This window comes from Pecten maximus, chromosome 1, assembly GCF_902652985.1.
Source record: "Pecten maximus chromosome 1, xPecMax1.1, whole genome shotgun sequence".
NCBI lineage: Eukaryota > Metazoa > Mollusca > Bivalvia > Pectinida > Pectinidae > Pecten > Pecten maximus.
This window is the reverse complement of record NC_047015.1, coordinates 32,912,044-32,934,920: the sequence shown is the minus strand read 5'-3', so window position 1 is coordinate 32,934,920 and position 22,877 is coordinate 32,912,044. Positions and strand designations below refer to the sequence as shown.

At 37.5% G+C, this 22,877-nt stretch overlaps 2 protein-coding genes across 2 annotated transcripts in view; one reads left to right on the top strand and one right to left on the bottom strand.

Annotated features, from left to right (window-relative positions):
• The first annotated feature begins 1,428 nt into the window (after nt 1–1,428).
• LOC117330789 (solute carrier family 43 member 3-like) lies at nt 1,429–11,616 on the top strand. Its single transcript, XM_033889278.1, has 10 exons — nt 1,429–1,862; nt 2,190–2,236; nt 2,547–2,623; nt 4,298–4,390; nt 4,875–5,061; nt 5,708–5,923; nt 6,559–6,660; nt 10,096–10,285; nt 10,634–10,754; nt 11,429–11,616. The coding sequence occupies exons 1-10, from the start codon at nt 1,459–1,461 to the stop codon at nt 11,531–11,533; spliced, it is 1,542 nt and encodes a 513-aa protein (XP_033745169.1). The 5' UTR covers nt 1,429–1,458; the 3' UTR covers nt 11,534–11,616.
• A 1,858-nt stretch (nt 11,617–13,474) lies between these two features.
• The window catches only part of LOC117330798, a 92,915-nt gene continuing 83,512 nt past the window's right edge, over nt 13,475–22,877 (bottom strand). The window contains exon 3 of the mRNA XM_033889290.1: nt 13,475–19,278. Within this exon, the coding sequence (XP_033745181.1) occupies nt 19,055–19,278 (224 nt within the window). The 3' untranslated portion in view covers nt 13,475–19,054. The remainder of the gene's footprint in view (nt 19,279–22,877) is intronic.

Sequence of the window (22,877 nt, the reverse complement as noted above, 5' to 3'; positions counted from 1 at the left end):
GGGAGGCCATCTGGATACGCCTCAGCGGCCCAGTGCTAAACAGGGACGAGGGGGCCACAGACTGTCGCATATATATTTCCAAGTGTTAAAGCGTAGCCAATTCGACTACAGTTCTTCCATACCGTACACTTGTCTGATTCTATTTTATATTTACCATCTCGTCACACTATTTTCGAACTTGGTGTCAAAAGGATCATGAAACGTCACACCCTTAAATATCATATTGGTTGTGTCATATAACTTCTATCATATATAGATGTCTTCCTGTTATGTCCAGTGCATCATTAATAGTATAATCTAGTCACACCTGATATACATATTAGATGTCTTCTTGTTATGTCCGGTAAATCATTTATATTATAATCTAGCCACACCTGATATACATATTGGATGTTCCAGTTATGTCCAGTATAAACAGGAATAGCAACAGAATACTGAGCTTTACATGTAAGCGTAAATCTAACTTCAAATCGATAAATCCATGAAAAAATATATACATGTATATACACATGAAGGCATGAAGGCGTTCAAAATGGTAAGCGTGCCCAATCGGCACTCGTCATGTTAATCTAGGTCATATCAATGTCACGTGTTTAAATAAGAACCTAGATGGTAGACGATCCACAAGGCATATCAAACATATTATCATGTAAGTCCATGAGACGGTTGATTAATTTCACAAATAGACCGCTGACGCGAGCAAAAAAAATGACCATTATCTTTGACCAAGTCCTGCAACCATCTTTTTCTCAAAACTCAACATCTTCCTTGGATGGGTTATACCTCGCACCAGTTATTATATTTTGTGATGGATCACTTCATACCGCATTGCGATGTAATCCTCTTGGAATGACTATTAAGTACAACCAACCGTCTCGAAACGCTTAATGCTTCTCCATCTGATGTTTTACAAGAAACATTTAAAGATGACACAGAAGTTAAATGACGACTAACATGTAACACGCTCCAATTAAGCCGTGCTTGTATAGTGTTTTGTGTGTAAAGAAGGAACAGGGACTACGTTGGCGGCTGTTATAAAACAGTTATATTACTGACTTGGTTCTGCATGGTTCATTAACATATTGTTTACGATAGTAACATGCATACTTCATTCGGTCCTAACTACCATGACAGAATATGATATGTTAGCGAAACAATAGTTCAGCCACATCGATGTATCTAAATATTGCTTTTTAGTTATCAAACACACTAGATACATGTTTTAAGTTATTTATGTCACTATTGATTCGAGGAAAGAGCATTTTTAAAATCCTACCTTTCAGTTCAGGTATGGCGACAGATATCGGCGACACATAATAGGTGATATTCTATTTTTAAACTGATAAAACGTGAAGGGTAATATCACGTAACACATATACGAACAGCTAGGTCATAGCGTCCGGTTCACTACACTAAACTTCCGATGAGGACGAAGGTAACACAGTATAGGTGCACACCATGAGGTACGACGGATGGCGTAAATATCTGGTGGCTGGCTGGGCCATCATTGAGACATTTTTGTTTGCTGGTTTGCTATATGGATGGGCGCCAATGGTGTGGATATTCAAACAAGAAGGTGTGTATGCAGATCTCTGCCCAGACAGCACAAACGTCTCCTACTTTTCTTACCATTACAATATGTCCACAGTTGCACAAAGCACGTACAATGTGATGACAATGGGGAGTAGCAGTCCAGCACCGAAGACGACGGCAGATAAGGAGCAGGATTTCAAATGTCCTCCGCAAGACGACAAGTTTGCATTGGCATTCACTATAGGATCGGCTATATTTTGTGCAAGTTCTGCAGCATACGGGATTACCGTATACAAGACTGGAACTAGAATGACGCGCACTATTGCAATGTGGGTACAGTAAAGTTTCTTATTGGTATAACATGTTCCATTTTATCATTTTGATGAACTGAATCCACATAACTTGTTGCATCATACAGAATACCATGCTACAAATAATATATTATGACAGTCGTATAGAAACATTAAAATTAGAACTACAAATGATCTTTGAGGTTTATGAAGGCTCACTGACTTAGCAGCACACGTACGTTTGAATGTCATTATTGCCAAGGAGTTAAAAGACCTCGAAGGCAAGCTCATGCACCAAAAACCCCTTACCTATGTTTTACGACCCACTCATCCTAACAACATACTAATGCTCTATACTTTTCACAGGGTAATGTTTTTCGGCGGAGCGACGATGCTAGCATTTGTCGATAAAGGTAAGAGTTCGTCACCAAGTAAAATACCCGTGTGTCGTTACAAACAAATGTCATCAGAGACAGTTGTACAAATCGATTAACCAATCGGACGTGAAAACGCATGGTTGGTCACCACCTGCTCAACCACGTGTTTTTTTTTCTTGGTATTACGGTTTACTCTCTCAGTAAGACCCGTCGGTGGCATCCATCCGGGTAAAATATAGTGATTTATATGAGCTAATACACTTTGTTCGGTAATGTTGTAAAGTAGACAAAGTTTATATTTTACAACCGATGAAATTAATTATACTGATATTGATATCTATTACAGAGAAACCATGGCTTGTTTTTCCGGGACTGACAATAATGGGAGTCGGTGGCCTACCTGTCTTAATTACAAATGCCCAGGTAATTACTCACAGAGTTTGTAGAACACATTTGTGTAATATACCTGTCAGTTATTTCCGTATACTGACGTTAACCCAATGTCTTCAACGGACACAAATCTCAAGTATACCAAGTTATAATGTGCTATACACTCCTGTTTTGTAGTATTCCTTAACAGGGGGTATGGATGTATTATTTTGAAGTACGAATATTATTCCCTTTCTAACTTCATTATGCAAATGAAGGTTGATGGCTTCACAAAGTGTTCCTAGGTATAACGTTGTAAGAAAATCGATAGCAGCCTATCACAGCTGTACTAGTTTTTACTGAGCGATAGTTCATAAAAAAAACTTTGACATGACATTGATAACAAAATGTCGCATAGTTATGTTCTTTACATATTTTATTACAATTGCCTGTCCGTTCACACCACGTAGTAACCATCAACACTTTAATCACTACATAACACAATGACAATACCGCATACATAACCACTTTGTGTTGTATGTTGGTGACAAACATGCTTTTTTCCTGATAATGAATCATTATGATGTCACATGTGGCCAAGGACTACTGTGTTATAAGTTATTCGTGTATATGTAGGGAGTAAATGTTATGCAAAGTCCATATTTCATATCATATCTGTAGAGAGTAAATGTTATTCGGACTCCATATTACATATCGTATCTGTGGAGAGTAAATGTTATTCGGAGTCTATATTACATATCGTATCTGTAGAGAGTAAATGTTGTTCGGAGTCTATATTACATATCGTATCTGTGGAGAGTAAATGTTGTTCGGAGTCTATATTACATATCGTATCTGTGGAGAGTAAATGTTATTCGGAGTCTATATTACATATCGTATCTGTGGAGAGTAAATGTTGTTCGGAGTCCACATTACATATCGTATCTGTAGAGAGTAAATGTTGTTCGGAGTCCATATTACATATCATATCTGTAGAGAGTAAATGTTGTTCGGAGTCCACATTACATATTGTATCTGTAGAGAGTAAATGTTGTTCGGAGTCCATATTACATATCATATCTGTACAGAGTAAATGTTATGCGGAGTCAATATCACATATATATTTTGATATTAACAGCTGGTCGAGGAACAATATTAACCAGTGCATATCAAATCGTGTCATTTCAAAACTAAGCAACATCTGCTGTGGGGAAATACCAGATTTTCAAATAAACACTGATATACAATCATTATGTGAATACATTAGCATATTCCTGTATTATGTTTTCATGAACGATGTGAAGTTTTCTCGATTCCAAAACAGACTTGATTTTAGTGGTGATTGATATACAAATCGTTAAGTGTTTGTGTCCATGATAGTTTCACCTATAAAACAGTGATACGTTATAAAGTTACTAGAGGAATTCGGCGTGTGGAAAAGGTATATTTTAATGGCCGAGATACGCATAATGCGGTGGAATTAAGACAGAACGTTTTTGTCTTGTTCACACACAATAACCATGTTGTTATGACGAGGTAAAACGGTAAAGCGACCACAGCTCATACGCAAACATAAAACCCGATGTATTTTCAGCACATGCTGTTAGAAATTAAAAATCTAAACTTTTAACTTGAAGACTCTTTCTAAGGTATATATTTAAAGCTATAATGAATTCACGTCAACGATAACACAGTTAAATTGAATCCTGTTATGTTTTTATCAAACAGATCTCCAACTTATTTGTAAAAGGCAGTTCTACATTCATCGGCCTATTGTGTGGAGCTTATGATGCGTCATCGTCCGTCCTTCTGATAATTAAGGTAAACAGAATGGACCCATGTATATTGATTGGCTAAACCTACCTCGGGTATTGTATGTATGATAGATAGGCTAAACCTACTTCGAATATTGATGTATGATGAATATGCTAAATGTACCACGGAAATTGTATGTATGATAGTAAGGGCTAAACCTACTTTAGATGGTGTATGCATGATGTTGGCTAAACCTACCTAGGATATTGTATGTATGATAGATAGGCTAAAGCTACACTGTACTTCGGATATTGTATGTAATTATAATGAATTATATTAGCTTATTTCAGGTATTGATGATATAATGTTTAGTGTGAATTTTGCCTCAGAGTGTTTATATGAAAGTATGGAAGAAATTGTCGTTACATTGAATGTGAAAGGAAATTAAAAAGAAAAAAGAAAAAAAAACAAAAAAAACTGGATATATTCAATAGAGTGTGAATTAACGAATTGTATGTAACAATCTGTAAGACTTGTTATGTTGGTACAGCTAGCGTATGAGAAAGGATTTCACAGTCAGTATTCATACGGTATTCTGGCAGCCCTGCACGTCCTTGTTGCAGTAAGTACCTTTGTTTTCCTGCCTAAAGATCGCATACGTAAACAAGAAAAGAGTAACCCGACAGACGAGGAGGAACATGTGGAATCATGTATTACAGAAATACCTAATATACAAGGTAATCCTTCTAATATATAACATGCTTTCATCACCCAAACGTGTACCTGCAGTATGCGATTTTCATAGTGTTGAATACGAACTGGTCGCGCATTATATTATAACAATGATATGAAGTAAAATAAAACTATAAAATAGTGTAAGTAAGGGAGACCTTATGTCAAAATTACATGCTGTACATGCAAGTGTATCATATAGAGGATATCTAACAGTGTCTTCAGTAATACCAAATATATTTCACGAGTGGGGCTAATATTTTGATATTTTTCACGAGTGCGCAGCAGCACGAGTGAAAAATATCAAAATATTAGCCCCACTCGTGAAATGTATTTGGTATTACTGAAGACACTGTTAGATATTCTGTTTATTACATTTTTTATCAACGAAAAACCTACCCCGTATGCTAACTAGGCCTACAGCGAAAGTTTGCATACAAAAAAAGTAGTTATCCCTGTCCAGGTGCTGAGATATTTTTCACTAGTGAAAAATATCACTTTTATAGAAAGAATAATTTTTTGATATTTCACTGGTAAAAATGTAATAAAATGATGTATTATTTGGCCCTAATATTTGACATTGACATAGAAAGATGAGTTATGCCTTATATGACTTGTATATTTGTACATGTCTTACATGAATTGTTTTAGATACAAATACATCAGTATATGGAAAGACTACAGAACCACTAAATGGGGATTTGGACATGTCTGAAAAACGCCACCCGTCCCTGAAAAGCTGTATACTGTCGAATACTTACATTTTACATGTGCTATGGGTCTGCATACTTCAACTACGATTTTACTATTTTCTTGGCACTATGAACAGCTACCTAACACGGATAACAGACAACAACAAACTATTAGGTAACACCCGAATTGAGTTCTGCTAGACAACTTAACATAAAGACAAACAACATTTCGACACAAAAAGTTACAAACACTGGGAATTGCTTATGATAACGTTATAATGTAGAACACTGGCTTATACATATAAAACCCTTATTTTTAATAATAACAATTTCAGTATTCAGTAAGTACATAATAACAATTTCAGTATTCAGTAAGTTCATAATAACAATTTCAGTATTCAGTAAGTACATATTTTTAATAATAACAATTTCAGTATTCAGTAAGTACATAATAACAATTTCAGTATTCAGTAAGTACATAATAACAATTTCAGTATTCAGTAAGTACATAATAACAATTTCAGTATTTTGTAAGTGCATCGTAGTTCCTGCACATCTTATAGCATTGGACATCAGATCAAACTGTCACAAGACCTCATACAATTAGTATTAGTTTTGACAGGCATGTTTGAGGAACTGACAGTAAAGGGTGTTGTTCAGCAACATGTTCCTGATCTATTTTAAAGGTTACTTCCGGTGAATCTTTTTATCGGCTTTTTAGTTTCATCAGTGCCTGTTGTTTTATATATCAGATTTGAGTGAAGTGTTAGTCCTTGTACATTGACACAGTAACCCGTTTTTTATTGACAGTGAGCCATTTTACCAATACCATGATGTATACAATGGTAGGCGGTGCCGTCTCCTCTTCCTTTGCCGGTGTTTTGTACGATTGGCAACGGAAAATATTTAGTGGTACGTGTCGGTCATATATATCTTTTATTTCATGTGTCAAGTAACAAAGGTTTACCATGAATACATACTTTTTAATGTAATCGGTAGCGATGGATGACTTATATTGTCATTCTAATTGCATCTAGTGGCACAATTTCATCTTCAAGTATCACTGACGCGTCCTAGAAGGACGGAACAGCTGGATATTGATCATAGATATATCGCTGACGCGTCATACAAGAAGGAGCAGCTGTATGATTTCCTTAGTATCATAAACACGTAATACAACTAGAACTGTCGTCCAGGGGGCCAACTCATACCCCCGCCCCTCCACCACCACTCTGGTGAAGATTTTCCAACAAAAACCTGTTTTAGTGAACGGGTTACCACGGCAACCTAAATTTGTGGGGAAAAAACCTGCATACATATGTACACATTATGAGTCCCTAACATTCCTGTGTATTTCATATGAAATCGGTTGATAGCTATATAGGAGTTGTCCGAGTTGTCTTGACAAAGTTTTCCACAAGAATATTGGTATTGAAACCTGGTAACCATGGAAATCAAAAATTATGTAGAGAAATATCATGTATGCACATTTACACATGGTCCCTATCACTCTTATGTAGTTTGACTTGAAACAGGTTTATGAGGAGTTGACTGGACAAAATTCCCCCTCACACAAAAAACGAAGTATAGTGACTTGGTAACCATGGTAACCACAAAATTACAACATGATATAGATTACGCACATCTACAATGTATAAGGGTTATTACCATAAAGTTTCGCTGTATGGTGTCCCAACTATTATAAATACGCCCTACAAGGACGGAACAGCTGTATGGTGACTCTAGTATCGCTGAAGTGTTATACAAGGACGGAACAGCTGTATGGTGACCCTAGTATCGCTGACGCGTTATACAAGGACGGAACAGCTGTATGGTGACCCTAGTATCGCTGACGCGTTATACAAGGACGGAACAGCTGTATGGTGACCCTAGTATCGCTGACGCGTTATACAAGGACGGAACAGCTGTATGGTGACCCTAGTATCGCTGACGCGTTATACAAGGACGGAACAGCTGTATGGTGACCCTAGTATCGCTGACGCGTTATACAAGGACGGAACAGCTGTATGGTGACCCTAGTATCGCTGACGCGTTATACAAGGACGCATTACCTCTATAGTGTAACTGTTACGACAACGGATGTTTTGCGTCGTTTCCGGTTCCTGCGTCGAAGGAAAAATAAGATGAGTGTTTGGTCAAAATAAGTGGTGAATATTATATTCACAGGTAGTTGATATTTTTGTGTTATTTGTACATTGCAAGAACTGCCATATGCAACTTTTCAACCTTAATGATTCATGGAAACATGTTAAATAGTTTAGACTGTCTCCGAAAATACATCATTATCTATTGGATTCACCCCAATATAACATCAGTTAATGCCTTTAAATGCATAATTCTACCATGTTTGCTATGCAACGCCAATTTTGATTGGTTTAAAACCATGTGTTATTTTCCAATAATATACGCTCGTGCCAATAATACACGCTCGTGAGTCACGGCTGTTACAATTTTATATATCTATAATTTACCCGTTTCATAAAAGGTTACAATAGCAGAGTGGGCTAATGGGTTAGTCTTTCAATACATTTTTATCACGACGCGAGTTCGAATCCTACGGAGGCCCCCCTCTTTTTTTCTTTTTCTTTTCTTTTTTATTCTTTTTTTTTTTTAATTTTCAAAACCAATGCCATATGATAGATGCTTTTGATCGTAGTACTGCATTGCCTGTATATTTCATCAACAAATAATGCAATACTCAAGAAATAAATTACAAGGTTTTCTCGGGGTTTGCTGTTTTTCTATTAGAAAGAGGTCGATCTCAGAACTAAACAGTACATGGTAGAATATAAATAATCAACTTTGACTCGTGTATTGTTGCAGGATATACAACTCGGACTCGGATATTTTGCAATTTTGATTAATAACTCAGCCTGCGGCCTTCGTTATTAATTTAATTGCAAAATATCCGAGTCCTCGTTGTATATCCTGCAATAATACACGAATCATCGTTAATTATTTCTTAAATAACCAACGTATGAATTATGTTCACATTATTAACTTTCCATTGATATATAAAACATCCATATTAGGACAGTAATTACCATATTAGGACAGTAATTACCATATTAGGACAGTAATTACCATATTAGGACAGTAATTACCATATTAGGACAGTAATTACCATATTAGGACAGTAATTACCATATTAGGACAGTAATTACCATATTAGGACAGTAATTACCATATTAGGACAGTAATTACCATTCAATATGAAATTAATTGTGGTTTTTAAGATTGTTGTTGCAACGGTTTCGTTGATCACGTGTAAACGGTTTTAACAAAACAGTTTGGATTACAAACCTCACCAGTCCAACTAAACTTGCTATTTCAAGCTCTTTACTGCCACAATACATATGCATGATATATCAAACGAAGAGAAACAAACATGACCTTTTTAATGGTTTTAACAAGTTTTGTCTGGTTCTCATGGATTTAATGTGTTCAATTTAGGAGAAAAAAAACATGATATGTTGTTCTCGAGAGCTTTTAACGTTCGAGAACTGTTAAACGAAATCTAACCAATTTCCTCTTGATCTAATGGACTGAACAGCTAAAGATAATTAACGTTTCAATGCAGATACATCGCAGTGGTTTATAAATCCTTTTGAAAGTACTAACCGACGACAATTTCGACCTGACACTCACCTTGTTTTCCTTCGAAGCGGGAACCGGAAATGACGCAAAACAGCCGTTGCCGTAACAGTTGCACTACAATGATTATACTAGGGCGTAACAGCTGTCTGATGACCCTAGTATCGTTAACGCGTCATACAAGGACAACAGATTATGCATATACCAGTGTGTCTACTATACGATTCTGTATGTCTAGTGTGTCTACTGTACGATTCTGTATGTCTATTGTGTCTACTGTACGATTTTGTCTGTCCAGTGTGTCTACTGTACAATTCTGTATGTTTGGGATGTCTACTGTACAACTCTGTCTGTCCAGTGTGTCTACTGTACAACCCTGTCTGTCCAGTGTGTCTACTGTACAACCCTGTCTGTCCAGTGTGTCTACTGTACAACTCTGTCTGTCCAGTGTGTCTACTGTACGATTCTGTATGTCCAGTGTGTCTACTGTATGATTCTGTATGTCTAGTGTGTCTACTGTACGATTTTGTCTGTCCAGTGTGTCTACTGTACAACTCTGTCTGTCCAGTGTGTCTACTCTACAATTCTGTCCGTCCATGGTGTCCATTGTACAACTCTGTCTGTCCAATGTGTCTACTGTACATTTCTGTCTGTCCAGTGTGTCTACTGTACAACTCTGTCTGTCCAGTGTGTCTACTGTACAATCTGATATGTTAATTTTCTTGTTTTAAGGAAGACGTTCACACATTCAGCGCCAACTGCTGCCCTCCATCTTGCCCATGGGTGTTGGTAGTTGTTTGGGGATCCTCCTATCTTTACTGGTCCTTCTGCCTAGTCTGGACATCCTGTATGTCGACTTTATCGTCATGACGTTACTCAGGTCATTCCTGTACAGTGCCGGGACTACATTCCTAACCACCGTGTAGATATTTTATATAGATTATTTACAATTAAAAAATTAATGACACGTAGCATATTGTTATGTGAGCGGTTTCGATCTGTTTATCAATTGACCACACTTACATTTTCAATTTAGATGTGTTTGACACACACTCGCAATATTGTAAACTTATACCACTATATATACAATACAGTTTTATAACAGCAGTTTCGCAGATAAATTTTGAAATATAAAATACACCCACCTTGATCGCACTGAATACGGATAGTGTTGGCATTACTGACCTGTGCTTATTTGACCTGATTTTAACTTATTTTCCCCATGGAATTCCTGTTACTTAATGACTCCATGTCTTGCTGTTTCCTCTAGGTTTCCGAGCGAGTACTTCGAGATGTTATATGGAATAATGATAATATCGGCAGGAATATTCGGCTGTCTACAGTTTGCTTTGTTTACCTGGTCCCAGAGCTATCTAGGGGCCATTCTTCATGTAAGTAGTAATTTAGACGTATATTTTTAAGGCGAAAGCACCCCTTTGAAAAATTCAGTTAAAAGAGAAAAATATTATTCGATTCATTTCCATCGGAGAGAGAGAGAGAGAGAGAGAGAGAGAGAGAGAGAGAGAGAGAGAGAGAGAGAGAGAGAGAGAGAGAGAGAGAAAATATAACACACAACCTTTTTGTAATGAAAATATGAAGCGTCGAAAACAATGTTGATAATAACTACATCATTTTGTTAACACCAGACACATTTATTCAAGCCGTTGTTTGTACAAAATTTTTTTTTTATAATTTATGATGACATTCTTGTAATTTCAAAATACTTGTTGACAGTTTCATGATAATGATGTATGTATGCATTCAGGCAAATACACGTAATAGTTAGATGCATCTTATGTGGCGCCAAATAATCACCGTTTAAATAGAATGTACCGAACTTGAGCTCAGGTAAAATTTTCTTTTAATTGGATCAATGTGTTTAGTTATGTAAAAGTACATGTATGTCATTCATGTTTCTATAATCACACGTTTTGGGCGAGGTTGTTGATCCGGACGCAATACATAATTGACGTGGTATGTGTTTAAGTACCTGAATGTACTTTACAGGTATTGTACCTTTTAAGTGAAATGTAGGGTGTATTTTACGTGCCATTTTATCTTTCAGTCTGATGTGTTCTGTATATGTCTGACCGCGACTTCACTGATACATCCGATATACCATTGGGTCAAATGTCGACGTGTTGCCGATTTCGTCCTCGACAAATATTGATGTAATTGATTCTAAGAGTGTTAATCAAGTGACTGTATTGTTATCGTTGTTGCTATCGTTACAAATATATTGCACATAATGACTTTGTTTATTATTAATTTATTTTTGTATTTTGTTTATTTTCAATCAATTGACAATAGACATGCATTGATTCAAAGCAGCATATTTTAACGTCTAGTTCATTTTTGTGACTGAAATAAGCTATCTTACATGTTGAGTCTGTTTATTTAATGCTATTTGACGTAAAGGATATTACAATCTCATATAACATTACGTTCACGTCTAGGTAACCGGAACAGTGTGTGTTATACATTGTACAATTTAACATCAGTTGAATTGAAGTTTATCAGATAATAGATACAATTGTAAAGTTTAAAATGTGACCTTAGCCAATTTCCTAACACGGACACGCCGGTATAATACCCAAGCATTCATTCTGACAGGATTAGACTGATGGGTAGTGGTTCCTCACAATGGCACACTATACGTTTAACTGTGCCAGGTCAGTGACTTTTATTTAAGGTTATATACACATGAAACAGGAACTTGTTTGTGTTGTATCAGTGATCTCCTGAGATAAAGACAGTCGGCATATAACTGGGGTGTCTCTTACAACATTACCGAAGGTCTGACCACATATAACTGGGGTGTCTCTTACAACATTACCGAAGGTCTGACCACATATAACTGGGGTGTCTCTTACAACATTACCGAAGGTCTGACCACATATAACTGGGGTGTCTCTTACAACATTACCGAAGGTCTGACCACATATAACTGGGGTGTCTCTTACAACATTACCGAAGGTCTGGCCCACTTTAGACTACGATTTGTTTTCTGCTTAACGTGTGATGAGAGTTGTCTATCTTACAACACTCTTCGCACAGACTCCTATTATTCTACCCATGAGTTGAGAAGGTAGATGTTTGGTTATGTTTAGGATTTATTAGTTAAAAATTGCCATTGGTATCATTCCTTACTCAGATTGACATCAATAACACTATACATTGCTCGTATAAATAGTTACCTCTGCTGGTTATCCTCTAGAACTGTCATTTGTGCTCAAAGTTTAACATTTAGAAATGGAAAATTAACAACGTTTTAAATATCCGGATCGGTATAACTACACAAGAAACAAAAGGAGGTCACATCAAACAATAGCAGGATATAACGTTAAGTTACAACATCAAAATCATCTGCGAAAATCTTATGGTGAGATCGGGGATTCTTGAATGGCAAATGATTACTACACCACATGTGGTACCCATCAATATATTTATGTCACCACAAGTGGTACGAATCAATATATCTCCGTCACAACAAGTGGTACCTACCAATATATCTCCGTCCCAACAAGTGGTACCCACCAATATATCTCTGTCACCACAAGTGGTACCCACCAATATATATCTGTCACCACAAGTGGTACAGACCAATATATCTCCGTCCCAAAAAGTGGTACCCACCAATATATCTCTGTCACCACAAGTGGTACCTACCAATATATCTCTGTCACCACAAGTTGTACCAATCAATATATCTCTGTCACCACAAGTGGTACCAGTCAATTCATATCCGTCACTACAAGTTATACTCATCAATATATTTCCGTCACCACAAGTATCTGTGAAGTATTGAGAAGATTTGATTGTTGAGGATTAATAGCTAAACCAACATCAAGTCTTACAGAATTATGTTCCGTTATTGATTTTTATAAAGTGTTCCGGATCAAAAACGATAAAATATTCTTTATTAGTTTTCAGTTTAACTGCATTGATGGTATGGAACAAAACAAAAATGCAACATGTCAAAATAAAAAGCTTTTTGTGTTAATAGTTCACAAAAGATTTTAACAAGCGAAATTTTCTCAAACCAGCGGAACATTTTTCATGAGACGCATGTTTGATGGATGCGTTCTGTAAAAAGTAACATATAACACTCTTGACTGTTTCAACTTTATTGGCTTTAAATCCAATACACATAAACCTACCAAAATCGGGAACGGGCAAGCAGGCTAGTGGCTATATGTTGTAAAATCAAAATAATCTTTTTAAGAAACTATTTAAAAACATTTTTATTACACTTCAATAAAGCAAATTAATAAGCTATACTTACTGATGGAGAAGCTAATCGTGATGCAGAGATATAGTATCATTTCAGTATAAATGTAGTTATTAACTGTCAACGAATCACTTTCCTCCTTTACAACGACGCAGGCGGCCAATGTCTCGAGATGGGGCCTCGATTTCAAACTATTGCTGCTCTAGAAATTGCACCAATGTTTTTTTTAAATGTTACTTCACATGCAGTTTCGGTATGATACTTCTGCCCGATCAACGTAAACGTTTGGATGCTATGAGCGCCCAAATCCTGGTAAATTACTAACGACCAACACAGATTCTATACAGATCGATGTTCTCGAAACTAGCTGCGTTTGAGGAGTAATATAGTTTAATGTTCTCACGATTGGGCCCGTTACACGATTTTATAAGTAATCTGAACATTATATATTTCCAAGCAAAACAGTTTCCGACAGTGAATATACGATATATTCATGTAAAACCTACGATTATAATTTATACTGATTTAATCTCGGATTACATAATGGTACATGCATACTATTCACCATTTCGAATGCAAATTACTATTTTTAAGCATCTCTTAACGTTTTGGGTGGTTAAGATGTAATGAATGTATAAACACTCACAGCATGATTTTGAAATCCTCGATTTATCCGCCTTTTTTAAGACTTGCCTTTGTATGAACACTATATATCATAAAGCACTTATCGACCTCGAGCGATATGACCGACATTCATATCTATTCATTTTGCTTATAGATACAACGTTAAAACACATCAAATATGGTTTTTATTTTTCGAGGTATTCGCTTTTTACTGTCTAAATAAAATACAATAATAGTGTTTGATATTAATAAGAGCTTATCTTGCATCCTAGATGTTGTGTTATCTGTAATGTGTTGATGTGGACATCCAAGAAGCATTGTGTAAATGTCGTGTAAAATGAATTGTCGATGAATGAGGCAAAACATCTATAGGACTTTTACAGGAAAAAATGAATCAGAAGTAAGAAATACGATCATTAGGAAAACGCTTACAACATCCGGATCAGCTTTATAGAACAAGGGTTATAGAAACGACTAACGCTGATCTCGAGGGAGCGAACGAAAAGATACGTTATACATTTATTTGAAAAAGAGGATGTTTGATTACGGCACTATAATGAGCTGAGGTGATGTCGTCACGTGACATATCTGAGGGGGGGTTTCAAAATATATTCCAAATACGGTCATATGTGACTTTAACTAATAATTCTGGGTTTTCCGTTGATCCAGGAAATCTGACATGGCACTGGTGTACCCTGAACTACACTGTATGCTGTATAACATCGGCTGTATTGTGTAATAATGTATACTGTACCATCTATACCACACAGACTAGAACGTCTCTCATCCGGTAATCCGACCACGGCATATCCCAAGTTTCCTACAGCTAAAGTCTTAACTGCTTGATGGTATAAATTTATGTAATACGTTATCAAAGGATTCGGACAGTAACACAAAACGAATGTGTAAACTTATAACAGGTTGACTCTACAATGTCATAACAATCGAAACGCGATCATCGGAACACAGTCCATAACCCTGGGACACGATCATCGGAACACAGTCTATAACCCTGGGACACGATCATTGGAACACAGTCTGTAACTATGGGACACGATCATTGGAACACAGTCTATAACTATGGGACACGATCATTGGAACACAGTCCATAACCCTGGGACACGATCATTGGAACACAGTCCATAACCCTGGGACACGATCATTGGAACACAGTCTGTAACCCTGGGACACGATCATTGGAACACAGTCTAAAACTATGGGACACGATCATTGGAACACAGTCTAAAACTATGGGACACGATCATTGGAACACAGTCTATAACCCTGGGACACGATCATCGGAACACAGTCTATAACTATGGGACACGATCATCGGAACACAGTCTATAACCCTGGGACACGATCATTGGAACACAGTCTATAACTATGGGACACGATAATTAGAACACAGTCTATAACTATGGGACACGATCATTAGAACACAGTCTATAACCAGGGGACACGGTCATTGGAACACAGTCCATAACCCTGGGACACGATCATTGGAACACAGTCTATAACCATGGGACACGATCATCGGAACACAGTCTATAACTATGGGACACGATCATCGGAACACAGTCTATAACTATGGGACACGATCATTGGAACACAGTCTATAACTATGGGACACGATCATCGGAACACAGTCTATAACCATGGAACACGATCATCGGAACACAGTCTATAACCCTGGGACACGATCATTGGAACACAGTCTATAACCCTGGGACACGATCATTGGAACACAGTCTGTAACCATGGAACACGATCATCGGAACACAGTCTATAACTATGGGACACGATCATCGGAACACAGTTTATAACCATGGGACACGATCATTGGAACACCGTCTATAACCATGGGACACGATCATCGGAACACAGTCTATAACCATGGGACACGATCATCGGAACACAGTCTACAACTATGGGACACGATCATCGGAACACAGTCTATAACTATGGGACACGATCATTAGAACACAGTCTATAACTATGGGACACGATCATCGGAACACAGTCTATAACCATGGAACACGATCATTGGAACACAGTCTATAACCCTGGGACACGATCATTGGAACACAGTCTATAACCCTCGGACACGATCATCGGAACACAGTCTATAACCATGGGACACGATCATCGGAACACAGTCTATAACCCTGGGGCACGATCATTGGAACACAGTCTGTAACCATTGGACACGATCATCGGAACACAGTCTATAACTATGGGACACGATCATCGGAACACAGTCCACAACCCTGGGACACGATCATTGGAACACAGTCTGTAACCCTGGGACACGATCATTGGAACACAGTCTATAACCCTCGGACACGATCATTGGAACACCGTCTATAACCATGGGACACGATCATCGGAACACAGTCTATAACCCTGGGACACGATCATTGGAACACAGTCTGTAACCCTGGGACACGATCATCGGAACACAGTCTATAACCATGGGACACGATCATTTGAACACAGTCTGTAACCCTGGGACACGATCATCGGAACACAGTCTATAACCATGGGACACGATCATTGGAACACAGTCTATAACTATGGGACACGATCATCGGAACACAGTCTACAACTATGGGACACGATCATTGGAACACAGTCTATAACTATGGGACACGATCATCGGAACACAGTCTACAACTATGGGACACGATCATTGGAACACAGTCTGTAACCATGGGACACGATCATCGGAACACAGTCTATTACTATGGGACACGATCATCGGAACACAGTCTATTACCATGGGACACGATCATTGGAACACAGTCTATAACTATGGGACACGATCATTGGAACACAGTCTATTACCATGGGACACGATCATTGGAACACAGTCTATAACCATGGGACACGATCATCGGAACACAGTCTATAACTATGGGACACGATCATTGGAACACAGTCTATAACCCTGGGACACGATCATTGGAACACAGTCTATAACCCTGGGACACGATCATTGGAACACAGTCTATAACCATGGGACACGATCATCGGAACAGTCTGTAAAGCATGAGGCATATTACTTGTGATAGATAACTGATCTATGTCGTTTATTCTTTTCAAATATCATTATCAGGGCAAATAAACCATCGAAATAAACGCTTATATCCAAATTTGTCAAGATATCATGACGTTCTACAGCAGGCCATTCTAATATCTCACAAACTACGTGACGTGGGGTTGACGTCTTTGCTCACCAGTACAACCATGGCAACTGTATGTTGTATACAAAATCCAAACATTCTTCTTCAATCCGATTATTATTACACAACATATAAGCAATAATAATGGTTCACAGTTTGTGGTCAAGAATTGATTTACTTGACTTTTTTCATTTATTAAGTAGAGTATATGCAATCAAGGATATTTTTGTTAAATGTCTCGACAAAACAACGTACAAATAACGACTCTGCAGGATAAGATAAGACAGGAGACAACAGGCGATACGTCCATATACGAATGGTCTGAGGAAAACTACATGGAGGTCATTCACGTTCAACATAAATACGTTAACAGTTTATATCATACATAATGCATGTTAAAACGGTATCAATGTGCATAGTTAAGTAGAAAATAGTATAATATACACCCTTTGTTTTAAACGTGGATATTTACTTACAAATGTCATTGTGATAAATGAAAACACTAATCAAAGAACTTCCTAAATATACACAAACAGTATAATAATAATAATAACAAAACTATACGTATGGACAGTAACTTAACATAAATTTCGTTCGTTGCCACAAAAGAGAAACTAGCTTATAAAGTTATTATTTGAAGTCCAACATCAATTAATATTTAAATCACAGTACTGCAGTAAACAATAAATATGAGCATGGTATACTGGTACGAGACGTCACACACTGTGTGATTGGCTGGTGGCCATTGTATAATCTGTCTAGCACTATAGAAGTTTAGTGAGGTGTTTGCATACTTCGAAACACCTATCAACATAGTGGAAACAGTTGCTTTTTGAAAACAAAACTCAGATAAGTTAATTAATTGCTTTAAAATAAAATATCAATATCTTTGTATGCATGTATGAATTCTTAGCACTAAATGTTACTGAACAGTAGATCCAGTTTAACGGTAGACAACTCTTACTTTATCACTTGTTACTTGTCATCGAGCTCTTCTGTTAGGCTTGGGAGCCTCACGTTCATCACCGTCCACAGGATTGACTAAGATCAAAACAATTCAAACTAAATGTCTACTATTCAGGTTTCGGTAATATTAACCCATAATGTTCGTTATCTGCAGTAAGTCGTACTATATGGATCACATTTAGATTTGAATCGGATATTTATCGCTAAATGTATATACAATGTGACTAATCACAACCAAATCTATGAGATAATATACAGATTGGTGAAACGTCATCACTAACATGTTCACTAAGGGGTTGTGTGTAATATGCCAATAATCGGTGAGGATTTCTTCCTTATATTTTGCTTCAAAAAAAAAAAAAAAAAATGAATAAATAACTGCGCTTTTCATTATATACACGTAGAATGTCCTCTCATCGTGGAGTAATAAATGATACTTTTTAATACGAAACTGTCACTAATACGAGATAAGAACACAAAGGAACAAACCAAACGTCTGTGCAGACTAACCATAACAACCTCCTTGGTTACTGAACATTTGTTCAGCGCCCGTAGTAATATCCGCTACTTGGAGCACGTATGTACACATCCCTATCCACATCTCCTAAGATAATGACACAGATGGATATCATCGATTTGTTTGGCATATCAAAGTAGACTTTTTTCATGCAGGGATTTCGAATTGCTATAACAGCCATTTGCGCACCAGGAAGTTGAGTCCTAGAATTCCTATCACGCAGATATTGTTTACTGTAAAATGATTGGATGTATTACACCCATCAAAGTTGCACGTTTCCAGGCAACCATACACCATCTCTGAGCTGTCCCCGATCTCGTACTTGATATCGCCACAGTGACTACCCCAGTCCTCGTTGCTACATTGGCGGACAAGTATTGACGTCCCGTCCTCTGGAAAGAAAACACCAAAACAATGTGTTAACAACAGTACTGTACAATTCAAATCATTGAAAGATGCCAGTGCTGTTTTTCCAATCCTGTAAAATAACATTTTCATATTATTTCAGTACAGCTATAATTATGTGAACAATGATGAAATTTCAGTGAAAATAGTTGAAGAATCACATCTTGTCAGACTTATAAGTTGTATATGTTTAAAGCATGGAAAGTATCGGTTTTTTTTTGGTCATTTATGTACCTTTCTATTTCTATGACTTCGAGTCACAAAACATACTACTGTGTTTCTACACGTGAATCATTTACTATTTTTCAGGATTTGATTTTATTCCTGAAAATAACGACAAATAGTAACAATGACATTTTTTGTTTTCATCAAGAAAATTCCATCCTATTTTTTATCAAATGCGCAAATAACAATTTTTATTGCAATTATCAGTGAAATCTATCTATCTATCTATATTTACATTTTATATAACCTATAAAAGTAATATTTTTGATTTTTTCCCCTATTGATCAATCAAAACAAGGACTAGGAATAAATCAAAATCATCCCCGTCCATGCCTAAACCAATCCTTTGTTACCAATAATGGGAGGACTAGTTTCAGGACAAAACACTACAGGCCAGTAACTCCAACTACCTGATCGGAGGGAACACGGGTCAAATAATAATCATGGCCGCGTCCGGGTCGCAAAGACAGACGGAAGAAAATATAAAAGAATCAGAGTGATCATCGATAGTGACAGTGAATAGAATGGTTTTACTGTTACATGAGTGATGATATTACATTATCAGGACAACAAAGTAAGCCGTTTTGGATTGAGCGCTCAACGCGTAGTAATCAGGGTTGTTTTGACGGGACTTTTATCAAATAATCATATATTGAGAACATTACGGCAACTTTCTGAATAACTTACACTTGAATACATATTTGAATTAAACAATTTATTGAAATATGTTGTTGAACAGGTTTCATATTTTTGTTCTTTGGACTAGATTTTGTCTCGTAGAATTGTCTAGACATGAAAGCGGTAAACGTATGCAAACCTTAGCAATAGACCTAGTGAGCATACAGGGAAGGTTTTCAATTAAAAAACTATAATAAGCACAATATCGAACTGTGTCTTCAGTAATACCAAATATATTTCACGAGTGTGGATAATATCTTAATATTTTCCACGAGTGCGTAGCAATATCACTCGTGAAAATATCAAAATAAAAGTAACACTCGTAAAATATTAAGATATTTTCCACACTCGTGAAATATATTTGGTATTACTGAAGACACTGTTAGATATTTTCGATTTACAGTATTAATGCCTGCTTAGGACGTGTTCCGTCAAGGGTTGGCTGTTTCCTTTATGTGTTTCCTTTATGAACCTACCTAAATCAAATTAGTCTAATTACCGTAATTAATAACTTCCTATACATCATATTTCATGTTCTAGGTTTTCAACATACGAAAGTTGATGCTGATGATGTTTCAAATTAAATCTCCTGTACATGAAGGCAGCTCTTTGTACTATTGTCTAACGCCCGTCTTACTTGTTTTATGGTTTGATTTAATGCCTTCATTGATCCAATTACAGTGGATGACAGACATGTACCATCTCACAAAATCCGGTGATTACTAAAAAGTAAAAAAAGCAATAATGGTTGTCTATTTTCAGCTATTTGATATAAAATATTGTGACCGCCTAACATACATACACATCAGTGTCGATCAACTATTAAAGTACAAATATAGTATCTATTAATCGATCATCGTATTAATAGGTCGTGATATTGTCTTATATAGTAAGCTAAACCCATAAATGTCAGTGAAATACTTCCAATAATAAACTAATTGTTCAAAATAACAATATAACACTATCTTTACTTTTGAAATAGTATCAAAGTGTAAAGTTCATGTCTTATTTGACAGGATTAAGTAAATATATTATGGTAGAAATGACCGACTAGACAAATTATGTTACTCCTCCCTTTTGTGTAGTAAATTCGCTGCTGTGTAACACCTCCCTTCTGTGTAACACCTCCCCTTTTTCGAAACACCTCTCCTTCTGTGTAGCACCTCCCCATTCTTGTAACACCTCTCCTTCTGTGTAACACCTCTCCTTCTGTGTAACACCTCCCCCTTCTATATAACATCTATCCTTCTGTGTAACATTTCCCCTTCTGTGTAACACCTCCCCATTCTTGTAACACCTCCCCTTCTGTGTAATACCTCCCCTTCTGTGTAACATTTCCCCTTCTGTGTAACACCTCCCCATTCTTGTAACACCTCCCCTTCTGTGTAATACCTCCCCTTCTGTGTAACATATCCCCTTCTGTGTAACACCTCCCCTTCTGTGTAACATCTCCCCTTCTGTGTAACACTCCCCTTCTGTGTAACATCTCCCCATTCTTGTAACACCTCCCCTTCTGTATTACACCTCCCCTTCTGTATTACACCTCCCCTTCTGTGTAACACCTCTCCTTCTGTGTAACACCTCCCCTTCTGTGTAACACCTCCCCTTCTGTGTAACACTCCCCGTCTGTGTAACACCTCTCATTCTGTGTAACACCTTCCCTTCTGTGTAACACCTCCCCTTCTGTGTAACACATTCACTTCTGTGTAACATCTCCCCTTCTGTGTTACACCTTCACTTCTGTGTAACATCTCCCCTTCTGTGTTACACCTCCCCTTCTGTGTAACACCTCTCATTCTGTGTAACACCTTCCCTTCTGTGTAATACCCCCTTCTGCGTAACACCTCCCCTTCTTTGTTACACCTCCCCTTCTGTGTAACACTCTCCCCTTCTGTGTTACATCTCCCCTTCTGTGTAACATCTCCCCTTCTGTGTAACATCTCCCCATTCTGTGTAACATCTCCCTTCTGTGTAACACCTCCCCTTCTGTGTAACACCTCCCCTTCTGTGTAACATCTCCCCTTCTGTGTAACACCTCCCCTTCTGTGTAACACCTCCCCTTCTGTGTAACACTCCCCTTCTGTGTAACACCTCTCATTCTGTGTAACATCTCCCCTTCTGTGTAACACTCCCCTTCTGTGTAACACCCCCCCTTCTGTGTAACACCCCCCCTTCTGTGTAACATCTCCCCTTCTGTATTACACCTCCCCTTCTGTGTAACATCTCCCCTTCTGTGTAACACCTCCCCTTCTGTGTAATACCTCCCCTTCTGTGTAACACTCCCCTTCTGTGTAACACCTCCCCTTCTGTGTAACACCTCCCCTTCTGTGTAACATCTCCCCTTCTGTGTAACATCTCCCCTTCTGTGTAACACCTCCCCCTCTGTGTAACACCTCCCCCTCTGTGTAATACCTCCCATTCTGTGTAACACTCCCCTTCTGTGTAACACCTCCCCTTCTGTGTAACATCTCCCCTCCTGTGTAACATCTCCCCTTCTGTGTAACACCTTCCCTTCTGTGTAACATCTCCCCTTCTATGTAACACCTCCCCTTCTGTGTAACATCTCCCCTTCTGTGTAACATCTCCCCTCCTGTGTAACACTCCCCTTCTGTGTAACATCTCCCCTTCTATGTAACACCTCCCCTTCTGTGTAACATCTCCCCTTCTGTGTAACATCTCCCCT